Here is a 27,999-nt window from a genome sequence, read left to right on the forward strand (position 1 = left end):
TCATTGGACAGGCGAACACACGCCTTTCGTCCACCTGAAAGAACAAAACAGACGACAAGGTCAGAAATTCATCTAAAATATGTTACAATATGCGCTTTAATGACATTTACGTGCTTACAAGATGTCTCAGTCTAGTATGCACTTGTTTAGTTTCGTGAATGAATGATTATAGATCAAATATGCAGTGTTATAAGACACAAGCTAATGTACTAAGCAACACTGCAGCTAACTTAAAGCTGTGTCAACATTAACTATCACGTTTACTTTATTTACAACTCGTGCATTTATTTTTTATTTTGACATGCCTTTTACTCTTACATCACTCTAACCCAGCGTTAATGCGAAAGTCGTAAAAGCCAAATGTTACGACACTTTAGAGTACAGATGTTGCCCCCTAAAGGAGCTGCCATGTGAAGTTTACGTGTTACAATGAGCGACTGATCTAGTAAGGCTACTGTCAGCTCTGAATCAGAGCTAAATATTATACAGCCTATGCCAATCACACACCTACACTCAGACACATTTAAGGGCAATGTTGACGCACTGTCTTTGTCTTGTTAAGGTGACATTTTATGGCATAATGCATTACTATTTAGTCCATATGTGCTGTTTCATTCCTACATAGGGTTGCCAACTTTCTCACTACTAAATCAGGGACAGGTGCACGGTGCCATGGTGGTGTCAGCATGATGCATATATTCCCTTTAATCCTTACTGTATCATTATGTAACCTCATATGAATAAACCTCAAAGAAACCACAGTTTGGCTCTTTACATCAAAAAACCGGCAAAAGAGGAGTATGACTCACCAAATGTACTTTTTCCATGGATACTTTTTGCTGCTCTTGACTGATTCAAGCAGTCTTTTGTCCTTTTGCACAGCCAGAGAGAAGTCCTTACATGACAAGTCTCAGTTTACAGATATTTGAATTTTTGATCAGCTCTGTGCTGCATCTGTTTCTTCAGTCTGACCATTTAATGGCCATCAGAGAGAAAATCCTCTCTACTCTTTTTTTGCAAGACATGGCGCATTTCAATGTATACAACTCTGATGTGCGTGAGGGGCCCTGTGATTGGATGACAAGCAGTGTGTTTGGCACATGATCTGCCACTGTCGTTTTATTTGATCTGGGATCTGTAGAGTGCAGTCCGCTGTATTTACAAGGGTTAATAGTCAATTGAGGTCCCGTATGAAACAAACCAATTTAGCCCAACATACGGAATGTCCCAGCTAATATGGGACAGTTGGCAACCCTATTCCTACCAAATGTGCAATCAGTGCATGTGTTTGTATTTGAAGCCCTTAGAAAACATACATCCTATATTTAACTTGATTTCAGTTGTTTCCTCAAGATCTTGACTTAACATCAGGTGGCCATAACTCTTATCTCCAGAGTTATGCAGTGTTACAAAGTCATTAAAACAAACACATATAAACAGGCTTCACATACAGTACGTCTTCAGCAATTACAGCAGTGCATGGTGTGGTCCGGGCCACAATCACAGTGACCAACCTCGTTTTTTAGTTTTCTAAAATGCCAGATGATGTACCAGTTATCATAAAGAAACACGCTATTTTCAAATCTCAAGTTAACAAGATAAACTAATAATGGGGAAAACAGCATTATTGTGCCAAGATAATCAGAAAAATAAGTCAAGATCTCCAGAAAACAACCAGAGTAAACGACATGTTTGGGTGCATGTCCAGGGCTTCTGTCCTTTTCATCACACCATATTTTTCCTTATCTTCCCCCTCAGGCAATCCATGTCCGTTTGACTGAGACGACAGTAATCATGCTGACTGCACAAAGGGCGTGTGCTGCCATGGCTGTCCGGCGCCTGGCTAGAGCCTCTGTCTCCTCAGCACACACATATCGCTCTCTGATCCACACTTCCATACCATCCCAGGACCAGGTTGAGCTGCATCCTGAGTGGGCCAGTCTGGCAAAGAAGCAGCTGAAAGGGAAAAACCCAGAGGATCTGATCTGGCGCACACCTGAGGGGATCAACATCAAGCCCGTGTACACTAACGCAGACTCGGCTGGAAGGCCAGATGAGCTGCCAGGAGTGTTTCCCTACACTAGAGGGCCCTATCCCACCATGTACACTAACAGACCCTGGACTATCAGACAATATGCTGGCTTTAGTACTGTGGAGGAGAGCAACAAGTTCTACAGGGACAACATTAAAGGTTGATGAGTTCACTTTTCTATTCTTCCTTTTTTTTGGTCATCAAAGCATACAAGGGGCCAGACATACATCTTTTATTTTTAAATATACAGAGCTTTCATTTTGCCCCTTATATATGTGTGAGACTGCAGGGCCCTGTGCGCTCACAGAAATCACACAGGGTGGAGGTAGTGCTGTTTGAAGTGAAACACAAACAGCCTGATCTATTATATTTAGTAGGGCCAACACTTGATGTAGAAACAGATACATGCAATGATTACACTCATTTAGAAAAGGCTGTGCTGGAATCCTAAAAGGGCGCTCAAGAACAAATTTCTCCTCATGAGTGTTTAGTGAATAAGACCTGTTGAGTGTACCTTTAAGAGGTTGGCAGCAGTGCAGGCATCTCAAGAGAGATGACTTTGCTTATGTCCTTTTGAGCTGTTATTAAAGCTCAAACTCTTCCAGTAAAATAATAGAAAGGGAAAACAGAATTCGTCTTCTTCCCTCAAAGTTGTTCATTAAGTGGTATTTTAGACAGGGTTCATGGTAGCCTGAACACATTTTTTTCTTCCTGACTTTTATATCTCCATTTCTTCTTCAGGCTCTCATTCACTCTCTCCTTTTCTCTGATTTCAGCTGGACAACAGGGTCTCTCTGTGGCTTTCGACCTCCCGACCCATCGCGGCTATGACTCAGACAACCCCAGAGTCCATGGGGATGTCGGCATGGCAGGGGTCGCCATCGACACAGTTGAAGACATGAAGATGCTCTTTGATGGGATCCCACTGGAGAAGATGTCTGTTTCAATGACAATGAACGGAGCTGTGATCCCTGTGTTGGCGATGTTTATCGTGACTGGAGAGGAGCAGGGCGTTTCCAAAGCCAAACTCACAGGAACGATTCAAAATGATATTTTGAAGGAGTTTATGGTTCGCAACACCTACATTTTCCCACCAGAACCGTCCATGCACGCCATCGCAGACATCTTCGCTTACACCTCCGAGGTGTGTGACACTTTTTAATAATGAGGCTTTCTTTGTCAAACTATTCATGTAGCACATGTGGTAGATTTACAATACCCTCTCCTTGTTTCCAGCACATGCCCAAGTTCAACTCCATATCCATCAGTGGTTACCATCTTCAGGAAGCTGGAGCCGACGCCATCCTGGAAGTAGCCTACACCATCGCTAACGGCCTGGAGTACTGCCGCACAGGCCTCAAAGCAGGCTTAACCATTGATGAGTTTGCCCCAAGGTAAGGATGCACTGTATATCAGGCTGATATGTTATTAGCCTAATAAAGGGAATCCTATATCATTATTCACTATTCTGATTAAACAGTTTCATCGAATGAAAAGCAACCAATAAAAGCTGATTTCATTTAGTTATTAACAAGCCTTCACATTCTGACAGTAGGGGGCGGTATGTGATCTGCTCTTGCATGTAGAGAAAAAGAAAAAAGCATAACCTCAGTGAGACACACCAAGCTAATGAGAGTGGTGAACCCATGTGGATGTTTATCACTGCCTCAAAGGAAGATAACTTCCAAAACTGTGCCACAGGTATTCTGAGAAAAAAAAGCCTGCAAGTTTGAGGAAAGATGTCGTCAAAACAAAGAAATATACAGTCGTGCTCAGAATTTTGGATTTAGGTTTCTGTTGTCATTATGATATAAACACAGTTGTTGTCAATAAATGGCTTCACCCAACCACTAACCATGAGTGAAAAAAAAAGATTTGCTCTTATCATTCATATTCTCTGAAAAATGGCCAAAACAATCACAAATTCTGCCCGGGTATGTAAACTTATGAGCAAACTTTATATATAGAAAAAAACACAGCTAGCATCAACAACAATAAAATGGTAAGTCCCTGACAAGATTTTCCACCTTAAAGCTCCTGTGAGGAGTTTTTAAGTGCTCATGAAATGGACTGAAATTAACAGTGATGGCTTTTTATGATCTAGAAAAGCAAACAAGATTGTTAGAAAAGGAATTGATCATTTCTGTTTTGTTATTTTTAAGCCTGAAATCGCTGTGAGGGGGTAGGTGTCAGATGAGGTGATGACAGCACATCAAAGAAAAACCCTTTTTCTGCAGTAAATATTCGCAATGAGTGAAATAGTTGACTGTTGGTTGAAAGCGGGAGGAGATAACATAATTTACACATGTACAGGACAAAATAAGCAAGATCACTTAGTCCACAGGGGGGCGCCAAAGTCAACACAAACAGAAAGTTGCTCACAGGAGCTTTAAGCAATTAAGGTTAAAATCACTGAATTTCCAGCGCCTGATGACACACCTTTTCCAAGATAGACAACCAAGGATTTAGCCAGCTAATGGTCATTTTTCAACAATATCCAGAGTTGATGCTCTTTTGCAGATGTATCCCAACCTGCTCTGTGCGGTGTGATCTTAACACACATTGACAGTCTGATCAATAACATCAGTTACATTAGTTTGACCATGACTACTGGACAGCTGATCGGCATGTATCCGTGCTCATGCATCAGAAGATCACCGGTCTGCGAGGTGCGTCCGAAAGTAGTGCTAAAACAAAGGGGGGTTCTGACGGCAAACTGAATAGCTCCTCTGGGATTTTCTCATTAAAGGGGAAGAGCTCACCGGCACGCATTGTGGCTAGGAGGAGCAATAGTGTACTGTGACTCATATGACCCCACTTCAAAAAAACGGAAATATCCCTTTAAGATGAATCTTACGTCTCTGTGGTAAAACCAAACAATGACACAACTTTAGTTACAAACTAATTAGTTTTAACGTTTGGTTTAGGGTGGACTATACTCCCTAACTTAGGACACAACTTACGCAGAGCTGGTGCAACAGGCAGCTGGACTTCTGTTGTTAGTGAACATGCTTAGTTTGACATCTTGGTGTGTTAATGAAAACTTCAAAACGAAAGAGATGTTATATCATGCACAGGAGTGCTCCAGTTCACATTATAAAATGAGAAGAAGAGAAATGACAGTGATTTCAGTCTGAATTGCAAAGTACAGAATATTGATTTAAATGCATTTCTGTTCACTAAATCTTGGCCTTCTTATCCTCAGGGGTGCATAAACTAGATGTTTTAAAATACACAAAAAAATGTTTTATTAGCAATGGCCATCAGGCGCATGTTATCAGTTACTAATAATAGCAACCCAAAAGGATCCCTATCATTTGTCACTTTAAACCAAATTATGAATATGAATATGAACGTGACCAGTTTTCATTAACACGGTTATTAATCTCAGATTGGGCTTGATACTGACTTTGATAATGCAATAATATTTGAATCATCTCCCATACTTTTAATTTGTTAGATTAATCAAGAAAATTCGTTCATATTTGAATAAAGAATGAGGTATTAAGGATGAAACATGAATTAATGCAGTCTGAGGCTTTTACTTTTACTGTCAAACTTTTTCGCAATAGTCTGAAAACTTCAAGTCTGAACCTTTAGCACTTACAACACATTTAGTTCACACTTAGTTTTAGCCACCACATCACATAACACCATTAAAGCATACAAAATGTTTCTCACACATTCATACTTTTATCATGTCACCCTCTTTGATCCTGTCAGATACACTTAAAGTGGAGTGAAAGCGACTTCTATCTTCATTTTTTATATTTTGAACTCACTGCTTCTATTAATTTGAACGTAAATGTCTTTTTTTTAATTCTGTTTATTGATTTTTCTTTATTCTTATATATGTATTCTTATGTATACCAGTATACAAAACACAGTAGAGTACAACAAAACATAGAACAAAACCATGCCATGACACAAAGAGTTGCCCCTACAATTTGCAATGTGACCTACACATACATATCTTCCCCTTACACCTTGCTGACATTTGAATACAGATGAAGTACAAGTATCTACAAGTTAAATATAGTATTGACTGGATTCTATATAGGTCCCAGGTCTTGGAATATGTTATTTACTCCAAAGGAGCACATGAATTATCCTCTTTAATCCAATGAATAGTGTTTGGAGGGTCTCCATTAATCCACTTAGACCTAATGCATTTCTTGGCAGCTCACAAAACCCTTTAAACTTTGGGAGGGAAGCTTCAAGTCAGTCAATCCCCCAGCACTACGATCACAGGTGACAAGGAAATATTCTGCAATAATGCTTTCCCATGAATATTCTCAACTCCCAGCCACCACTGTCTCAACTTAGGGCAGGACCACACCATATGTATTAGAGTGCCAATTTCCAGTTCACATTGTGGGCAGAGAGGGGACACATCAGTTTTAATGTAAGTCAGTCTCTCAGGTGTAAAATATGCCCTGTGTATAAGTTTGTAGTTGCAGAGCCTATATCTGGTGTTAATGCAACTTCTCTGCACTAATGTGATTGCTCATTAATCTGGCTCCATTGTTCATCTGTGATATTGATCCCCAGGTCCCTCTCCCATCTGTCTTTTAGTGCTGTTGTGTTGGTCTTTGAATATTCTAATAATAAACTGTATATTTGTGATATATGTTTACTCAGATTGTCCTTAAATAATAAGGACTCAAGTAGGGTGTACTTCGGCTTATCCAAAGAACCACCATTTGAACTGTATGAAGTGTCGTATTTGTAAAAATCGGAAGTGTGTGGCTGGAATTTGATGGCCATCCAGCAGACCCCAAATGACCCAGATGTATTCCCTTGGTAGGGATGGGTACCTTTAACATTTGATCTGATACGGTACCGATACCCAGTACCTGGAAATCGGTACCGGTACTCAACGGTACCAATTTTCAGAACTTTTGTGTGTGTTTATGCGGTAAAAAATGTTAATTTGTTTAATAATAAAATCTCAATTATTTTAAATTAACACATTTATTTCATTTAATATGAAATGAACAGAAACAGGATTATATAGGTGATTAGATATATTAGCTGACACGTGCTCGTGGCGTCTAATTGCTCTTTCAGGAGTTTATCAGTTAACACACTTGAACGCCTGCGGACGGGAAAAACTCAGTTCTTCATCTCTTTATAATAACAGGACACACAACTTACTTGTTGGGCATTCACGCACACAGGAACGGTTATAAACAGGGCAGGTAGTCTGAGTGAGAGAGTCTGTTTCAACTTAATTCTCCTGCAGCTCTGCCTCGCGGTGAGTGCGCGCGCCCGTCAGCTTCAGGCTCCGTTTGGTGCGCTCCCGCGCAAATGCAGAGAGCAGAGAGCAGAGACGTCCACCCGACCAGTCTCAAACTTTATTACAGGGCGAAAGTATGGAAAATCGCCTACTCTTCCACTCCCTTACAGTCACAAGGATGTGTTTAGGTACCGAAACATGGTACCAATGGATTTTACGTGAATCGGTACTCAGTAGTACCGACGGAATTCGGTCGGTACCTATAAAAGTACCGAATTCGGTACTCATCCCTATCCCTTGGTATAAATCTTCGAACCTTGCAATACCATTCTGTGCCCGTATCGTAAAGGCATGGTCTTTTAGAGCCGATGGTGAAGTACTGCTGAGCATGAGAAGTGTTTTTGGTGAGAGGGAGATTGGTAGTTTCATATATTCATTTACGTCCTCCCATACCTTCACTGAGTGGCTAAGAATGTGATAAGCCGTGAATGTCTTAATATTTTAAGTCTTGAAACAATAGTGAATGTAAGACAGGTCTTGTATCTTTGATACATGTCTTTCTTTTTGGGTCCACGCAGGACATGTTTCCTTGCTAAACCAGTAACATAAGGGTCTGGTTGGGCGGCCTAAAAGTATAATTCTGGGTCTGGTAGACCTAACCCACCCCCTTCAAAAGACAATACTAAGATACTTCTCTTGAAATTGTCGAATATCTTAAAGTTTATATTTCATTAACTGCCACAGTTGCTTTGCTAAAACGTGAAATAAAACAAGATTGATCCAATTGATACCTGGAAATTAGGGATGAATTATGGAGTAATGCCAGGAGCCAAGATTCAAAGTTTGGTTCTGTTTCAGATCCATTGATCTGCAAGTGGGATCTGTAGTAAGTCATGATCTCGGTGGGGGAGCATAGTTTGGAACTTTAGCAAGATGTCAACCATGACACCATCATCTAAGGTGTGACTTTGCTCTTAGCACTAACACTATCACTGGATGGTGTCATTAGGGTAATATGACTCTTCTTTCAATCTTCACTCAATATTTCTCAAAAACTTGTATGTGTTGGATGTCTTCTGTGAAACTTCTACTATGGTATGCTGAAGTTGTGTCTGACCTGTTAGTCTCTCGTTCCAAAGCAGGAACATACTGTATGAACATCTGTCAGTCTAAACTTACAAACAGAGTTACACTCAGACATTGGCTTATTGTCCTGTCAGTTAATGATGATAACCACATGTACATAAAAAAAAAAGCATTGATTTACTGGAGGAAAAACAAAGACTGGTCCCTGGGGCTTGCTTTTTCACTTGAAAGTACCTCTGTGCCCAAGGGCATAGAATTGGATAGGGATGGCAGGGACATGTCCCTAGCAATATTTGGTACCCAATAACCCCCCCACCAATAATTCTGTCCAGTCATTAAAATTTGTCGCCTTCAGATTGCAGTGTACTTTTTGCAGTGACAACCATAGACTGTAAATATAATGGACAGCATCTCTCCGCCTTTTCCCATTGAAAGGCTTTGAAGCCAAAATATCCCGTTCCAGAACGCCAGTCTGCACAGTAGAGAATTTGTGTTTCCACGGTAACGAGCTCCGCCCTACAGCTTACCGTCCCGAGTTCCTACGGAGTTTCTCTCTACAGCAGCTGTCAATCAAAGTAAATCTGGTAGTAAAACCCTGTTTTTTAACCTATGATAACTAACGAAAAAGTAACTTTTCAGAAAAAAGAGGCCTTGAACACAAAACAGTCAAATAATAAATACATATCACCACAGCATACGGATGTGAGAAACATTCTTGCGACGTGTAGGGCACTCTCTCTCTTTCTCTTGTCCTCTCTCTTTATTTATTTGTTTTGCACCCAGGGCATTCTGTCTGCTTTTGCTCTCCATACCTTCGTTTTTTTTTATCTTTCTCCCAGGCCTGCTGATACATGATTAGACAGCTGGAACACCACTGATGGCAGATTCTTCACTATTATATAGATTAAGACAGTGGATGTAGTGTGAAGTTTAAAAAGACATGTGTTTTAAAATGTGTTATTGTTGTTCCATTGTGTAACAATTGTCTCCATGATAGTCCTGTGACGTAGAATATGCTCCAGACATTATTTTCAGTAGATTACAAATTGCGTAATTTGACCTGACTGCCACTCTGTCTGACCCCTATTCCTCACATTGTATTTCCATCAGCTCCTCATGAGCTCTTTTGCTGATTTTTTCCTCACAGTCTTTCATTTACTGATAATAGCAGAGTGACATGGGCATGCAATCTGAAGACCATTCTGAGGAATCACTTTGGCCTGACCCTTTGACCCATAATTACATCAGAAACCGCCCTCACAGAGTCCGCTTGTTATCAATATAGAGCTGTCACTCAACTGTGTGAAATGGAGGGCTTTGCACCATAAACTATTATCTTTTCACAGCTACTTTTTTTTTTTTTTTTTTTTTTTCGGCTCTGTAGAGGAAGTGGAACTTGATTGCATTTTTGAGTCTTGTGTCATCCTTTAGCACTTTCTATTTCCACAGCGGTGTGCTATCTGAACCTGCTGTAAGGACAACAAGAAGAGTAATAACTGTAATATCTTACAAGACTGCATATGTCATCCTTTGATTCAAGCAGTCTTTCATCTTTGATTTGATTGATTTAAAAAATTTCAGTGTTCACACTTAATATTTTCTATCTTGACTGAATGACAGCATCATTATTATTTTGGTCTGCTCTCTTTAAACTGACACATTGACAACCTGTCATTTTTCAAAACATGCAACACAGAACTGCTCAGACACGACAGAGGAAAAAAAAAACAACAATAGAAAATAATTACGAAATCAAAATAACTGACAGTAGGCACAATTCCCATCCAACTCCCACCCCTTTCAGTCTCCTGCAGAGAGACAAGGCAGTATCCATATGAGCATCTATACAGAGCATACAAACATAGCAGGCCACAAGGTGCTTGATCAGTAATGAGCACTTAAAACAGAGTGATAAAGACAGGCTAGGCCAATGTAGGAAATCCACGAAGCAAGGAGGATGACATTTTGGGCCCAATATGCTGCAAGTAAGGGTCCCAGACCTTATAGAAAGCATCTATTTTGGAGTCAAGCATGCATGTGATGTATTCACTAGGAATGCAGTCCATAACAATGTTGTGCCATGATTTTTTTGTTGGAGCAACATTCTTAGTCCAGAAAAGTAAAATGTTCTTTCTAGCAGCTGAAGTCAATATATTGAAAAGTCTCCTGTGCTTACGGTCAGTGATCTGACCATCCGGGAGCCCAAGGATTAGGCACATAGGGTCTATTCATATTGGGACACCAAAGATAGCAGTCAGTTCATTCACAGTTCTAGACCAATACCTCTGTAGCTTAACACATGACCAAAGGCAGTGAATATCTATAACCAGTCTCAGAATTGTATTTCCAGCAGAGCGGGGAGATATTAGCATCCATTTTGTTCTTGACAGCAGGTGATATGTGCGTGCAGTGTACAATTCTGAACTGTATGGATTTGGTATGGTTACATACAGTAATCTATAGCAACGCCTAAATCTTTCTCCCAAGCCTGCTTGGTGGTTTGTGAGGTAATAGGAGAATTAGAGTTCAGGGCTCTGTAAAAAACAGTGATACACTTCTTACTAATCTGTAGAGACCGTGCCTTCTCAGTCATTGAGGTGGTGCCTTTAACTATGAAATCTCTAATTTGTAAATATCGGAGATGTCCCCTTTGGTTAAATAGACCAAATTGCTGTTGCACCTGCTGAAAGGATAGTGAATCACTTATTTTCTTCAGCCCTTGGGTGCTGGGGGGGGGGAGTTGGACTTCCACTAAAAGTGGGTGTTACATGCACTCCTAAGTAACTCGGCATAGCCTCGGATTTTGCTAAGTTAATTTTATATTCCGAAAAGACGCTGAATGACGAAATTACCTTAATCAGGCGTGGAACAGAGGTATTGGGTTGCCACAAATGTATCAAAATGTCATCCACATATGAATTAATTTTGTGTTCCCTATTACCAATGAAGATACCAGAAATTAAAGTGTTTTGCCTTACTGCTTGGGCCAGTGGCTCAATAGCAATATCAAAGAGCAGGGGGCTGAGGGGGTCACCCTGCCTATTCCCGCAGTGGAGGGGGAAGTTGGCGGATCTTAGCCCATTAGTCAAAACCGCCGCCGACGTCGTCGAAGTATTGTACAGAACCCTAATCCGACCAAAAAATACGACCACTCGACCCTGTCTAATGCCTTCTTGGCTCCAAGAGACAGCACGATGGCCGGGTCTTCATCCATAAAGGTCTAATTGCTTTTTATATGAGTTGTGATCATGGTACTATTAGGGCATACATTTTATAACCATGTTACACAGGATGTCAACTAGCAGCTCTAGGAGATTTGGAAGACAAAATCAATCATCAAAGAATGCTCAAAGATGGCACAATAACAAAACAAAGAAAAACTTTCTCAGAAAAGGCGTCTCTAGCCAACTGGCATTGAGGCTTTGTGGATTTAACAGCTTTAAATACTTCCTGTTTAAAACCACATTTCAACATGCAAGGTTAAAACTACATCCAAGATATTGTACATTCCAAACATCACACCTTAAATGTAGTCTTTAAAATGTACAATAACTCTACAAAATATACATAAAGCTAGAATTAATCTTACTTTGACAGGTTGAATATAAAAGAAAAAGGATTACATCCTCTCCAGTCCCAAAGTCAGACAGCCCAAACATCAACATCAGGTGGAGTAATGCACATTCATGTGTGTTCACACGAGCACCATCCTCAACCAAGAGAGCAATTATTGATGTTAATCAAAGCACCAAGAAAGAAAACAATTACTAGAATAATAACACACTCGATAAATCAGATGCATAAATCGCTCAAAGTGGAAGAAATAAGCATAACCAAATATTAAACTCCAAGATAAGTAAATAAGTTCTTCACCTGGTTGTTGATGGAGTATGCAATGCTTCCTTGCAGGAAGGAACTAAGCAGCACATTTTCAATTCAAATATGTCAGTCTGTTCAAGGCAGGACTTAAATGTCCCTGTTATGTGATGTAATGATGGATGAGTTGTTCTGATGACAAGCTGGTGTTCAGAGGTAGTAATAGAGATGTCACAGGGTGAACAGTGTTGCTGCCTCTAGTGCTTCCGTAATGACATGCTATATAAAATCACACAAAAGGACACCAATATTACACTGTAGAGGATTCATCATAGAAGCAGTTGTAGTGACGGCAGAGCTTTGTGACATTGCTGTTGCAAACTCACTTTATAGAAAGACTTCTTTCATTGCTACCCAACACTTCTAACTTATATTTGTACATGTATGCTGCATTTACACCAATACTCATGTATCTGAAAAAGCTTATATAGTCCAATTACACCAACCTTTTCAGAGCAACTCATCAAAAGTTACCCCCAGGCAGCTGTGACAGGTAGATTATCTGGACTTTGAATACTCAAGATCTGCATTCCCAATGAAGCCCATATTAGTTAGCATGAGCTGCTGTTGAATGTGTTGTATATAAACTTTAAATTCAGTCCATGTGGAAAGGCAGACATGTTCATGCACTAACTGGAGTATCCCCTTAAAATGTTCCTGATTTTGCACTGCATTGTAAAGTACTTTGTAATGCAGATTTATAAAAAATGCTCTATAAATAAGATTATTACTAATATTATTATTGCTGTTCCTCATCAGTGTTTAAGCCTTAAACTTACCAGAGCAGCCTCAAAACTGCATTCCTCCTGTGTGATGTTATGTCAGCAGGACCTAGAATTGGAAACCTAGCTCTGGTTAAGGCTCAGGGATGATGTTCTTGGCTTGCTTACAGTCTTGCCAAGGTAAAGTCATTGACTTGATGTAGTTGTTTGAAATCTGAAACACAATGAGACATAAAAACACATTTTTAATCCTGTTTTTTGGAAATTGTGGTTGATCTATTTCATTTATGTGGTGCCTTTACAAGTTGCAGTTTCTTTTTATTGGTTCAAGTTTTCAGTTAATATCAGCAACTGATTGTGTCTCTCTGATTTGACTTTTTTTGTGTGTGCTGTCAGGTTATCATTCTTCTGGGGTATTGGGATGAATTTCTACATGGAGATTGCCAAGCTGAGAGCAGCCAGGAAGTTATGGGCAACACTCATTCAAGAAAACTTCCAGCCTAAGAATGCCAAGTCTCTCCTCCTCCGTACACACTGCCAGACCTCAGGCTGGTCCCTCACTGAACAGGTCAGTATGAGTTGTTGTTTAGAAGTCTTTAGTATGTGTGTCTTCTTCCTCTTGGCAATATCTTCCGTAAATTCAACATCATTTTTCTATTGCTATGTGGATGACACCAAGCTCTACCTGTCAACCAAACCCACCTCCTCCCTCCCACCCTCTTCCCTCTCTGACTGTCTGAATGATATCAAATCCTGGTCCACCCTCAACTTTCTCAAAATAAACAGTGATAAAACCGAGGTTCTCCTCATTGGAACCAAATCCACCACTTCAAAGCTCAACAATTTCTCACTTAACATTGACAACTCCTCAGTTTCTCACATCTTTTTAAACTGCCATATTCACTTTGATTACACCTCTTCACTTCACTTTATCCTCTCCTGTTTATTTTATTTGTATTTATTAATAACACTGTATCATGCCTTGTTGGTTTTATCGGCCTAAATTTTATATTGTTCTTTTTTTAAACTCTCTAAATTATTAGAGATGGAGCTGTAAAATAAACACTCTCAGTAATGACATCAAATGTTACGGTGAATGTAAAAAAAAATTAAAAACATGATGAATTCAAATCCAAGTGTTGTGCAAAAACAGTCTTTTTATGGTTTTTGAATAGGACTGCTGCAGAGAGGTTGCTTTGCTACATAATTTTCAGAAGCATTTCCTCATAAAATAATTAGAATTATGACTCACTGACTATCTCATGAAATCCTGTTATCCCCACAAAACAGCACCTTCACACCTTTTGAAAATCAAAGCACTTCCACACAAATAACTTCTCTAAACCCTCTTGTCAGGATCCGTACAACAATGTGGTCCGTACAGTGATTGAAGGCATGGCAGCTGTTTTTGGGGGGACACAGTCACTCCACACCAACTCTTTTGATGAAGCCTTGGGTTTGCCCACGGTGAAGAGTGCCCGCATTGCCAGGAACACCCAGATCATCATCCAGGAAGAGTCAGGCATCCCCAAAGTGGCTGATCCCTGGGGTGGCTCGCACATGATGGAGTCTCTCACTGATGATGTCTACAACACAGCTTTGAAGGTGAGCAATGGCTGAAGGTTTTGTATTTAAAGATAAACAATGATTTAATCCATATTTTCAGTCTTTTACTACCTGCATTTTCCTTTGTGTAGTTTATTAAAGAGATTGAGGAGATGGGAGGCATGGCCAGAGCGGTGGCAGAGGGAATACCAAAACTTCGTATTGAGGAGTGTGCTGCCCGTAGACAGGCCCGCATTGATTCAGGTACTGTCTAATTAAATGATTTGCTATTTCCTTTAAAGCCTGTCATTCTTTAAGCTTCTTTCTTTCTATTCACCCCGCAAGTGCTCAATTATCTCAAGTGAAAATGTCCAATCGATGTTCCTGTTTGGACATCAAGTGAACTCTTTCAGAGACAACATTTAAAGACTTGGATGCATAGCTCTGTTACTTGTCTTTCCCAAACAGTCCAAAGAAAGATAATGAAAAGCTTTGACTGTTTTAAACTTGGAGTTTCTAAAAGGTAATCAGAGAGGAAAACATCTGCTGACTTCTAAGCAAACTGACTTTGCACCCAGGTCTTTGTAGAAAAATAGACTCAAGATCTAACAAACAAGCAGTCATTATAATCCGTTCAATATTTCACAAGCAGACAGAGGAGAGATTCTTGTGCTGTGCCGTGACTGTAAAAAAAAATGGACAGTGTTGCTCCGCTTCTTCCCGTTGTACGGTTCTGAAGCCGAAAAATTCCCCTCCTGGGCGCAGCCATTGTGCAGCCAGAGCCTGTGAAGCCACTGTAACAAGGTCCACCCTACAGTGTAGCGTCACAAGACGCTGTGTGTCCTTTGAAGTTTCACTCCACGGCGGCTGTGAATCAAAGGAAACCCGGAAGTAAAACCCCGTTTTTTAAACTCTAATAACTAACGAAAAATAAACTTTTCAGGAAAAAGAGGCCTTGGACACAAAACAGTCAAATAATAACTACATATCACCACAGCATACGGATGTGAGAAACATTCGTACAACATATATTTATTTTTTAAAGACAGATTTTTTTAAAGACAGATTTTTTGACCTATACTGCAGCCAGCCACCAGGGGGCAGTCACACTGCTGGAAGCCTCAACACCAGCCACCGGAACTTCTCCCTTGGATGAAATGGTAGAATGTAAGAGCCTGGTTAGACTTCCTGAGATAATTATACAACTTATAATCAAATTGTTGGCTCACTTCTATTTTCTACATATTTATATATTTGCATAATGTGTCTTTGTCGGCAATCTTAATATGAACACTAGGGGTGCAACGGATCAAAAAACTCACGGTTCGGATCGGATCATGGTTTTGAGTCATGGATCGGATCATTTTTCGGATCATCAAAAAAAAAAGAGAAAAAGAAAGAAGACAAGACAAATACAACTTTGTTCTCCATTTATTTTGTAAAACACTTGTAAACTTTTGCCCATTAAATAAAAACAACATTCAACTCAAAATTTACTGCATGTGCAAAGCACCCTATCTGTGGGCTCAGTCCTGCCTCATTCACTGCATTTCATGGCATGGCAAGTGAAGGAGCAGAGGAACACAACGTTTTCGTGCATTGTAGGGTCCTTCAGCTGGCAAAGTGCCAATATGCGAACTGCTCCATAAACGAAAGTGAAAGTTAAAAATTGCGTAGCGTGTGTGGATTGAACATGTGGTCATCACGTGAACACGTGCAACTTTTTTTTCTTTCATCAACCAATCCGCGGACCACGTCTGTGCCGAACCGTGGAGAGGCATCCGTACGGATCATGGATCAACGAGGATCCATTGCACCACTAATGAACACATCACTTAATCCATCCAGTTACAGCGTTTTAATTGTTTTTGTAGTGTTTAATCTGCAGCACTCACTTAATCATTATCGTTCATACTGTGTGCAATTTCTCAGTGCAATGACCAATCCACTCATTAATAAACAGTGTGCACAGTGTATGTAAGTCCTGTGTTTTACCTTAAACATGACTCTACTTTATCTTAGTAATTATATCGTGTCTTCTCTTCTCTTCTCTTCTCTTTCTGGTAGAATACATAAACAAGCTGTATGGAAATGTGTAAAGCATCAGCCTGAAAGACAACGATTTTAATATTCAGAAGATCATCTCCCAGACAGAAAAAAACATTGAAACATATTAATTGGAATGAGGTCAGGAGAACAGGTGGTGGATTTAAGCTACTTGATGACTTCTTGATGATTACTAGAGCTAATGAAAGTTAAATGATATGCTAAGTGAGATCCTGGCACACTAATGCAATCAGATCGAAAGGTTACTTTTATTTACTTTTGTGTTATATTGAATGACAATTTCTGAAGCTGAGGATGAGACCATTAATTGACAGTTAATGATAAACTCACATTTTTCAAGATGGAGGCATTAGGCAGGAAATTAAGTTATGGGATTTATCAGTTTATGGATTCTAAAGGCTGAGAAGAGCTTTTAAATACCTTTGTAATACTGGTTAAGTGTATTTGATTGAAAAATAATATAGATATGTAGATCAGAGGCAGAGTTTGAGCCTCCTAGCCAACAGCTATGTGTTCCCGTCCGGGAGTCAAGTCAGTCATGTCCTTATTTAGGCAAAAACTCGTAATCTTAATATCTTCTGAACCGTTGCGTTAGAAAAAAAATCACCCCCCGTACAGTGTGTGCTGATGGAGAGATTAGCTACATAGAGCCAAGCTGTTTTTTGAACCAGGCTGTAAACATGTTTATTAATGCTGCAAAGATTGTCTTTTTTGAATTGGTGTCTATGTGGTTTCCGGTGTTTCTGCAGCCAGCCTCAAGTGGATTCTCGATGAATTGCAGTTTATAACACTTCTGCATTGGCTTCATACTTTGAGACTGGAGGCTGCTGCTTGGGATTAACCCAGGCTGGGGATAATCTGACTGGCTAGAGGGGCGAGGGATCATGATTGATCAATCTGCTGTGTCGATGCAAGACAACTGGCTTCTTGTTCTGTCTGTTCTGGATAGGAGCACTATGTTAGATATATAACAATGATTAGTTGGGAGGGTTGAGGTGAGCAGGGGGAGAGTGAAAAATAGTAATAAAGAAGTCAATAGGTCATATATGTGTTGACAGAGCATATTTCATGACACTGATTGGGCTTCAGTGTGATATACGAAGACATCAGAGCACAAGTCCTCATCAGATGAAAGAGGAAATCACTGAAGGACTTTAACATACTGTGGAGGTTAAACGGTCGTGAAACATTTGAAAGCAGTCAGCAACGTTTTTATTTGAAATCTGTGTGACTGAATTTAAGTGTCATGAGGTAAAAACTATGGCTGCAAAATAAATCACACTTTTCTTGTTATTGCTACATCAACATTTGATATAAATATTGTAAAAGTCATAATAGATTAATAGCAAAAGAATAGTGTAAACAAGCAATACTTTCTCACTTTGCATGCGTATATTTTACCTATTGGATGGAGGCATGGGTATAAAGGTCATTCTTTCACAACATTCTGATGTAGCCATATCCTTATATTGCAATATTAAACAATGTTATGGTACATAACACCCTTTTCTACTGTTGTGGAAACAGATTTTCTGACATGACAAGGCAGACACTGACATCCTTTCCTTATTGGTTCTTATCAGTCACGATTAGGTGGTGACACAATGAGTGGACATGGTCAACAAAAGCCAATGTAAAAGTTAGTTGTAGATGAAACTGTCGATAGTACATCTGTTACATCATAACATCATATGTTTTCATGTTGTTAGGAGACATAACTTTGTTTTCCAGAATTGAACTGCTGAACAGTGAGCCATCCCGCATCCTTACTAACAAAGAATTTAACGCCAAGCTAGCGACATGTCAACAAAAATAGTAAAATGGCGATGGCCTTTGTGTTCCAAAGCTTCTTAAGTCAGGGAGCATTTTACTCCCAAGCCCACTAAAAGAAGGGTCATCTGCCAAATTTGTAAAGCGGACCCTGTTTCTCATGGGTGCACATCGGTAACAGAGAGGCAATAGAAGAGAAGGCACGACAGACTTTAAGTTATGTAATGACAGGTTTTGAGTAAAAATGAGTGATGTTCAATTTAAATGTTGCCGTTAGGTTATTGTGCATTTAATTATCAACTTAGTTGAGTGATAGTTTCAACAATCACAGACTATCAGAATAGTTATTAGTTGCAGCCTTAGGCATGCCCCAGTCTTCCCTGGTTGTTCATGGCCCTTTTCTTTACACCACATTAAACCACATTGACTTATTGTATACTGATGCTTTCAGGCAAAAGTTGACCTCATCAGCTGAGAAACATCTGCACAAGTTTACCTTTCACGATTGCTGTTCTAAGCTAGAATGGAGAGGCAGCCTCAAGTGGTTGAAGCAGCTCACACCAGATCAAGGTTTCGGCCTGCAAGGTATTAACCTGGAGTTAAATCAAGACTCCTTCTTTGGAAATTGACTTTCTCTTCATCCTATAATGCCCCAAGTTGCTGCAGTGGAGCAGGGCAGAACCTTTGCAGACTAGCTTTTCTTTATAATCCCTCTGATGCCTGCTCATTGATATTCATTGGCCTCCTTATTCACCCTGTTAGCACGTCTGTACCTCAGACTTTTTCATATGGGCCCAGAATTAGGATTAACCATGTTAGGCTCTCAAATGGGATTAGTATTCCTGCACTTAGGTCAAACTTTGAGTTTGTATTTTATGACCTTTGGAGAATAAAATAAATGCCTGTGTCTGCTTTTAGGGAGAATAATGTAACAAAAAAGAGAGCTTATTTAGGCCACAAGTTTTGATCGAGGATAACTTAAAAGGCAGTTACTCTGGTGTTTTTAATAGATGTAGATAAGAAGTCCCCCCGTTAAATGAGAAGAAGAGGTGAACTGAGATAAGGTCAGCAGGGACACTGGTTCCATGTTTTTCAATAAGTTGCTCGCTACTGTTATCTGATCTTTACAGGCTCAGGGTTAACTTAGTTGAGATAACACAGTCTCTCCTGCTCCGAGCTGTCTTCCACTCCTTGATAATGGTTCAAAACCCAGATGGTTTGGATCCTGTAATCTCCTCCCTCAGTCTGTTTTCTTTCAGGATACTTGCTGGATTTTGTTTTGTGTCTCCAAACGCCTCCCTGAGAATGTTTGTTTTGATCATCCAGGTTCTGCTCCTTGAAAACATCATTAGAATAGGCTGCTCACATTGACACCCTTGGATGATGATTTTCTGTGTTTCTGTCAATATGTTTACCCCTGTGCTGTACTTTCTTGCTGCAGTATTAGTAAGTGTATACAATTTCTCCTTTTATAGGAGCAGAGGTCATTGTCGGAGTGAACAAGTACCGTCTGGAAAAAGAGGAGACAGTGGAGGTTTTGGCGATTGATAACACCATTGTTCGTGAGAAACAGATTGAAAAACTGAAAAAGGTTAGTGCTGAGAATTTGGTTTCTATAGTTCCTTAAGTGTTACACTTCTGTTTTCTGTTTTCCATTTTTATATGCTTGATAAACAGTTAACTGTGTGCAGAAATCTCAAGACTTTGTGTTAGTTTTCATTGCATTAAAAAAATAATTTTAAATTAAAAAAGCACAAGTTAACATTTTTATCATAGTATTTAAAATATTAAACCAATGTCCTCACATATCAATTTGAGGATAATTCTCAAACATTCACACAACATATCTACGAATCTTAGCTTCATTTGTCCACTCCTCGCTTTAGCTCTAACCACCAACTTTTTACAGGGGACAGTGAACTACACATATTAATGATAGTTCCATATTAAGCCATTCTTCTGCAGCCCAACCCCATAAACCTAATGCAAAAGACCCTGCTTCTAACTTCATTTATTCCATCAGAAGATACGTTTTCAATGATTTCAGGCTCTCATTTGCAATTCTGAGATGAAGTTATGCAAAGTTTCTCTGTTATCCAATTATGATCACTTCTGAGACCAAAATAAACCAAGAAAGTGACGCAATCTTTCCTAATGGATGATATCACTGTGGCTACTGGTACTGATTTACACGTTTATGGTGTGAAATAGTTCTTGAAGCTGCACCTTTTTCTGTATTTTGTTAATACAATTTAAAACCCTGATGACCAGATTGACCAAGTATAACTTAAATATTTTCTTTTTCATTGCCTTCTTATTCAAACAAAAGGCTACAACAATGTATACAGTTACATCATTTGATGTTACCTGAAAAAAAAAGGGCTTAACAATACACACTGTTGTCATTTAGTAACTCTTTTCTAGCTGTTCTTGCCAAACAGCCTCTTAATATGGCTGATCAGTATAATTGGTTCCATGTTTGGCTGTGTAGCCACATCAGACACGTTTACCTATCAGACATCCTATATGTGAGCTGAGAGGAGAGGCTTCCTGTTCCTGCAGTCCCCTGTCTGTCAATATGTTAGGTTCACTGAATCTGAGCGAAGGTCATCCATCTTTGAAATGTCATTACATCTTGAGCGTGGCTGTCAGAACAATGAAAAAAAAAAAACACAGCAATGCAAGGCCAGGATTGGGCAAGTCTGCCCCAGGGGTTCATTTTTCAAGTTGGAAAAAAACTTTGAAGCTCTCTGCGACATGAAGGGGAAGAAAACAACAAAGAGTTCAAGACTCCTATGTCTCTGCTTTGGACTCACAGTAGAGTTGTTTCTTTCAAGTGATGAATGCATTTCAGGGCAGGTTGAGCATTTTGCTTTAGAACAGTTGCTGCACATCACCAGTCAGCTCAATATTTGGATCCTGTACTCTATTTTCAAAAAAGGTCAGATGAATGGCACTATTTATTTACAAGTAATTGTTTATTCTTTTTACTATTTTGACAAATATAATTTTTGCAATGAAATAATCTTGAGTTTTTTTAATTCAGAAAATAACTAAAGAACGACAGGACATAACATCAGCAGTTTCTTCATATTATTTGACTGGAGAATAAGCTTATGAACTCTGCTTTTGTGTTGCTTGACAGTGTTCGAATGAGCACAGACGTCATTAAGCATATTCCTCCAAGGCTAAACATTTTAATTAAAAAACCTGGAAATGTTAACATTTTGTTCAAATTATGCAGGAGACATCAGCTAAGGTCTCGAGGGCTCAGTGCTCAGGGCTTTTGAGGGGGTTGGCTTAAGGTTTGTTTGACAGAGATGAGAGCTGTGTAGCTCATTATAATGCAGGTTAAGGTATACCACAGCTCCTAATCCATACCTCAGTATGTCCTTATCTAACAGCATTTGTGATGGGATTTTAAATGGGTTTTTTTTTTACTGACTTTTATCCCAAAATATGATCAATACAAAGTGAACCTTAGAATTAGTAGGAATAGTCAGAAACCACAAAAAAAGTATTTCCTGGCATTGTAAAGTGAATTAAATCTGGCATTTGTTTGGCTGTGTTAGACACAGATGCATCTAATAAACTTAATTAACGATGGTTGCATTTCATACAGGTGTGTTATCCAGGATTCTGGCTCATTGTAGAGCTCATTAGCACACTCAAATGGAACAGATGTATAATGACCATTAACTGTGAAAGAATCACTTGTGCTTTCCCTGCACTTAGACATCAAAACAGCGTTTCCCATTGAATGTGTAACTGTGGGGGTGGTGGTATATCTGCTCATTGAAAATATATTTATGTCATATAAAATACATTTTCACCATAACCTTATTTTTGGTCTGTTTTTTAAATCAAATTTCATTTATTTCTGAGGCAGAGGAAAGTACAGGAGGTGGGTTTTTAAGCAAGCATAAGTTAGGCCACCTAAAGGGAGCTAATAAGTGGGGGATGCAGATAGATCTGGAAGAAAACGTGTGGTGCACAGGGAATAGCTTGCACTTACTGAAGGCCAGACGAATAAACATTCCCCTCAGCCAAGATGAAAGATCTTCAAATTTATTAATTGTGCCTGAAGGAGATGAGGATGGAGGACAGAGGAAGCTTATCCTCCATGGAAATCTTTTAACAAAAGACGCATCATGATTGGTGCAGGTGCAGATCATTATTTATGGATTTGTTTTCATGTTACTCTCTCTTTGCTGATCTGCAGAAAATGTTACGTCTTGAAATGCCATGACTGCACATTATTTTGATAAACATTATCACTTTATGCAGGATATTTGAATTACAAAATGTGGTGGCGTTTATCATATATAAAGCAGCAATTTGTTTTATATTTTTATTTTAACAGCAAATTCAACACAGACTCCCACAGCTCTCTGCTGTTTTAATTTGCTGATCACTTAAAAGAAAGTAAGAAAAAGAAACAAGAATCAAACTGATCAAAACTGACCAGTTTATACATGAGGAGATTTTAAAGGAAGACAAAATAATTAAAATTAGAACTGCAGTAATACCACAAATAATCAGTAATGTGTACTACTTTACATAACCCAATGAACAAGGGTCTTTTTGTGAGACTTTGTTATCACAGCTAAAATCTCTCTCCAAGCCTCATTATCTGTTCTCTCTTGTGTTCTCATCTTTTACTTGTGGGTATGATGGGGGATGAGAGCTGGCCTGGAGGGGGTTGGTCCTCACTGAGCACCTTGTTTTTGCTTTTGTTTTCCCTTTCCATCAAACCACACTCACATGCTTAGACTCATTCAGCCCTGATTTGAACTTTTCCTATATTTTACACAAGTAAGTGAGCTTAGTATGGTTGTATTGTTACTGACATACCCTATCAAAATCATGAAAACCACTGTGGTATCGTTTCTACTTACCACACAATTTAAATCTTTTACAAATGTCATAAGAGTAGGTCTACGGTCAGCCAGAGACGTCACATTGCATGAAAATCATCAAATTAACATGAAGGCTGAAATACCAGATAATATCTCCCTCTGTCTCTGTAGATCTTCTCGGTAAAGAGAGGGGGGATTTTACAATTTTTAATCAATTATTAATGGTTCAGTTCACTAATGAAAATTAACATCTAATTAGGATGAAAAATCACATGAAATCATCAGTCGACACATACACTGTAAGGAATTTGATTTTAATGCAAATTTTGTCTGCAGGGCAGATACAAACTCTTCATTTCATGGTATGTTGCATCTTTTCTCTGTTGTAGGTGAGGGGGAGTCGTGATGCAGAGGAAGCGCAGAAGTGCCTTGCAGCCATCGAGGAGTGTTCCAGAACCAGAGAGGGCAACCTTTTGGCTTTGGCTGTGGAGGCAGCACGAGCCAGGTACTAACTCAAATCTCTAGTTGTTATTAAAATTCTTATATCTGCCAGACTTGAATTAAACTATCTACAGGTTTCAATGTTTGAAGCTGCTGTTCCTCACGCAGTGTTTTCATCAGTCACTGCAGGTTATACACTCCTACGCATGAGTCAAACATAAGTGAAGCATTACTTCTATATATCTTTTGTACCCTTATCATCATTATTATTTGTTATCTATCACATCAGAAAAACTACATCCGTAGCTGTCTTAAACGTTAGACTTCAGGTTGAGGATCAAAGCTATTTCATGACCCTCACTGTGGCTATGGATACTGTCTAAAATAGAACTGAGGAATCTTTCTGCCATGTGACACAGACCGAAACGAAGCACAACCACAAATGTTACAGATAAACAAGCATGCTGCAATAAAGACGGGAACACGAAATGGAAAAGATATTTTCTCTTGTTTATTTCACTTTCACTAATTAGAATCCCACACAATTACAATACAATCATTGACCAGACAACTCTGAGTGGTCCAGTGATTTCTTTTTTACAGAATAGATTAAGCAATAAATAAATAAATCATTATATATTTTTTAAACTTAGGGAGCCTCAATTATATGTACACAGGCTTTTATACTGTTTGAAAAAAGATCAAAATAAAAAAAGTTTTCTTTTTTGTTTTATCTACTTCTTCCATGATTGATTTTCTGGAGCATCAAAATCATGATGTTGGATGTTGTCTTTTCTTATTCTTGTAGATGTTCTGTTGGTGAAATCACTGATGCCATGAAGAAAGTGTTTGGTGAACACAAAGCCAGCACCAGGATGGTCAGTGGGGCTTACCGCAGTGAGTTCGGGGAGCACGAAGAGATCGCTTTGACCCACAACAGGTAGAAAGTAAACCCTAAGAAGCATCTTCATGTTTGTTTTTCTCAGATTGTTTTCCTGACTGGTTGACTGATATAAGGTTTCCCTCACCATTATGTTTTTTATCAAAGAGTGACAGAATTTAAGAACCATGAGGGAAGGAACCCTCGACTGCTGGTGGCAAAGATGGGACAAGATGGTCATGACAGGGGGGCCAAAGTCATTGCCACAGGGTTTGCTGACCTTGGGTTTGATGTGGATATTGGACCACTGTTTCAGGTCAGTAGGGTTAGATGGCAGTGTTTCCCCTACCGTTATACTGGGGGGACTAGGCACCTGCCCACCTTGGAACTTCAGTTAATTTTATTCTCCATATAGCACCAGATCACAGCAGAGGTAATTCAGGATTATCTCTCTTATAGATCAGGTCTTAAACTTGTTCTTTTATTAAACAGACTAAATATCCTTATGTTATTTATCATATTTATATGACGGGATGTCATTCTGCTCATCTGCTCTCTGTATCGCATGGCAGAGTTCTGCCCCGATGCGCACACAGACACACAAACACGTGCTCACATACACACGGTTTTGCAAGACGAAAACGAGACTACGACAAGCTAAAGTGCATCACTAATAATACAAACTCAGATTAAACTTAAGTAGGACTGTCGGACATGAAGAGTTCATATTTTCCCCACTGTGCGTCTAATCTTTAGAACTGAAAGCTATGCATTCCTGTGACAGGCTGAGTTATTATTTGAGGGGCGCAGTGTTAGCTTGGTCTCTACCTGCAGCAGGTGTGCTGTGTGAACCAGTCTCCTCTTCATTGTGGATTTTTACCCCCAGTGTGCATAAGTGATAAAGACACAACCGGGGGACGTCTGTTTAATATTTGCATTTGCTGTTTTTGCCGCTCTCACCGTAAAAAGCTCCGCGTCTAGAGCTTGATTTATTCCAGTTTGGTGATACATCAGACACATTTAGTAAGTTTTGATCAACTCCTTGGCATCAAAGAGTGCCGTGAGCTTACTGCCCAAAGTGCCTGTAACTGCAGGTGCATTAAGGGACCGTCAGAAAAGTGCAATGCAGACTTGTACTTTGCATTCGTGGCATTTTTATTTGAATCAAGAAAATCAGATATAGTTGTCCCATGAAGAATGGATGGAGTATAAATACTCATCTACTGGATGCACTACGTCAGTTAAATTAAAAATAACCTGCAAGGCGCAATGTTCATGTCTAGAATAGTATCTGTTCTGAAGACTGTGTTGTGCCAAAGGGCTGTCATTTACAGCACAGTGCTCAGGGCCTTAGGAAAGTGTGAGACATTATTACGACGTGTTGGATCTCTTATTAGTGTTCATGCAAACCTGTGAGCAGGACTAATTGGAAATAATAATTGAAAAAACTTGTCGCTAAGGACAAACAACACAATTGTTGTTACTTTCTGATGACGGCACTAAACTGCGTAGATACTGGTTGGTTTATTTATGACTTGTCACACCTTATCTTTGTTTTTACTCTCTTTTCTGTGTTGCCCTTCTGTGTGAGCAGACTCCCATGGAGGTTGCCCAGCAGGCGGTTGATGCTGACGTTCACTGTGTTGGAGTCAGCACACTTGCTGCAGGCCACAAGACCCTGGTCCCAGAGCTCATCAAAGAGCTACGGAAGCTCAACAGACCAGACATCCTGGTCATCTGCGGAGGCGTCATACCACCACAGGTTAGCTTTGTCTTTAACGAGACACATTTCATGACTTCAGAATTATTCCCTTTTTTCCTATCATCATGATGTTTTTATATGACATTCAGTAGTGGTAGAAAAAAAAGCCATCTAGCCAGAAACTAGTCCTCCCATACTTGTTTGTTTCACTTTCGAGAGATAAGTGTAGGTGAGAGATTTTCTGGTTTCATGTCTCTTCAGTAAAAGACTGGTGTGACTTGACCTTTGTTTGTGGAACACGTGTCAAGTCTGTTTTTATCTGTGATGGGAAACATACCTTTAATGTTTGGCATTAATATTGTCAGTAATAACATCAGCTTTCCCCACAGTTTTAATCATTTTCTTTCAATAAAAAACACACTAGGAGGATTTAGACTTTTCTCAGGTCTGGGAAAGACTTTTAAATCTGCTGGTTTTCTTCTACATTTACCACACTCTACCTCTCCCTGTGCCTCTGCTTCTTGACTAACAGCACTAATGGTTTAATGTAAAAGGACCATATAGAAATGAATGCAAAAGCAGCTCATACATTAGCGTGCATCATATCGAGAAGTATCTGACTGGCATTTATGCTGTTACAGGCCTGAAGTGTCACAAGGGAGGCAGTGGATAATACACAGTGCAGTGTTTCATACTCCATGGGTCCACAGAGACAGAAATACATTTTCTCACTGCTCTCAGTGTCTCAAGCATGACTGCAGGTGCCTGGAAGCCATAAAAGCCTCACGTGTAGCTTAACATAAGAAGCACTTAGATAAGTGCAAAAAATGTAATCCTGCTCATGTGGAGACTAAACCAATTTCACAAAGAGGATTCCTCTGATTCATATAATTAGCACAACCACACCATAAGATTGTCTTGATTGCAATCAGGTTTCTTTTCTTGGCATCCTTCTTGTTTTTTAAGTGAAACTTCTTTTGCAAGCCGCCCCAACCTTTGCCTTGAGAGGATACTTCTACTTAAAGCAGCTACAGCTTATGCAGAATTAACAGCAAGATCACGAAGGAACTGTGCACATCCCTGTCTCATTGAAGTAGACGATTAATTTCTCATAGCTGTCAATCAAATGAACTGAGTCTTATTTCTTTGTGCATGCAGGATTATGAGTTCTTGTACCAGAGTGGTGTGTGCGCCATCTTTGGCCCGGGAACCAGGATCCCACAAGCTGCAGTGGAGGTAATTGACAGCATTGAGAAGAGCCTGGAAAACATCCGTCAGGCCATGTAAAGATACTCACAACCTTCTGTCTATCTGTTCTGTATCTACAAATCCATCTGTGGGAGCTCACATCTCTGTTCAGAAAATGAGGATATGTCAAGCTAACATAAGAGAGAGATTAGATAATGTAAGAAAACAGCACAGCACCACAATCCTGCTTGGAATTAATTTAACACTTTAGAGTAATGTGTGTGTATTTCAGTTATCTAGCAGGGTGTTAGTAGTATCTGTGTTTTTGAGATTGACAGAAACTCTCATAGAAGCAAACCACGTGGGATTCAATAACTCTTTCATGATGAGTGATATGATGATCTTGTGAGTGGCCTTCTTTTGCCTTGATCTCTTGTCTGCAATCATCATATTTAATTCAAGATTTTTCTCGAAGAAGATGGAGCAGAACACTGATCACCATATATGAAATGGCTGGAAAAATATTTTTGTACTTGTGAATCTAATCAGATTTAGAGCTGTTTGATCTAAATAAAGGACTTTGGAAATGTGA

General features: G+C 39.5%; 1 protein-coding gene across 2 annotated transcripts; it reads left to right on the forward strand.

Moving 5' to 3' along the window:
* Nucleotides 1-2: 2 nt before the first annotated feature.
* Nucleotides 3-27,999, forward strand: mut (methylmalonyl CoA mutase). Of its 2 annotated transcripts, XM_034699677.1 has the most exons (13): nt 3-59; nt 1,759-2,191; nt 2,809-3,176; nt 3,269-3,426; nt 13,352-13,523; nt 14,312-14,560; nt 14,653-14,764; nt 19,813-19,928; nt 23,586-23,701; nt 24,446-24,577; nt 24,686-24,833; nt 26,112-26,279; nt 27,378-27,997. In XM_034699677.1, exons 2-13 carry the CDS (start codon nt 1,795-1,797, stop codon nt 27,504-27,506), a joined length of 2,265 nt encoding a protein of 754 aa, XP_034555568.1. In that variant the 5' UTR covers nt 3-59; nt 1,759-1,794; the 3' UTR covers nt 27,507-27,997. The 2 variants fall into 2 exon arrangements, with proteins under 2 accessions (XP_034555568.1, XP_034555567.1); XM_034699676.1 differs by lacking the exon at nt 3-59 and having other exon boundaries at nt 1,795-2,191; nt 27,378-27,999.

This window comes from Notolabrus celidotus, chromosome 13 (assembly GCF_009762535.1).
Source record: "Notolabrus celidotus isolate fNotCel1 chromosome 13, fNotCel1.pri, whole genome shotgun sequence".
NCBI lineage: Eukaryota > Metazoa > Chordata > Actinopteri > Labriformes > Labridae > Notolabrus > Notolabrus celidotus.

Bases quoted from the DNA above. Each gene is read 5' to 3' on its own strand.
- mut (XM_034699677.1), top strand. From the start codon at position 1,795: ATGCTGACTGCACAAAGGGCGTGTGCTGCCATGGCTGTCCGGCGCCTG. The intron at 13,524-14,311 runs GTCAGTATGAGT...CCCTCTTGTCAG, and splicing joins GCTGGTCCCTCACTGAACAG to GATCCGTACAACAATGTGGT. The intron at 24,578-24,685 runs GTAGAAAGTAAA...TTTTTATCAAAG, and splicing joins ATCGCTTTGACCCACAACAG to AGTGACAGAATTTAAGAACC.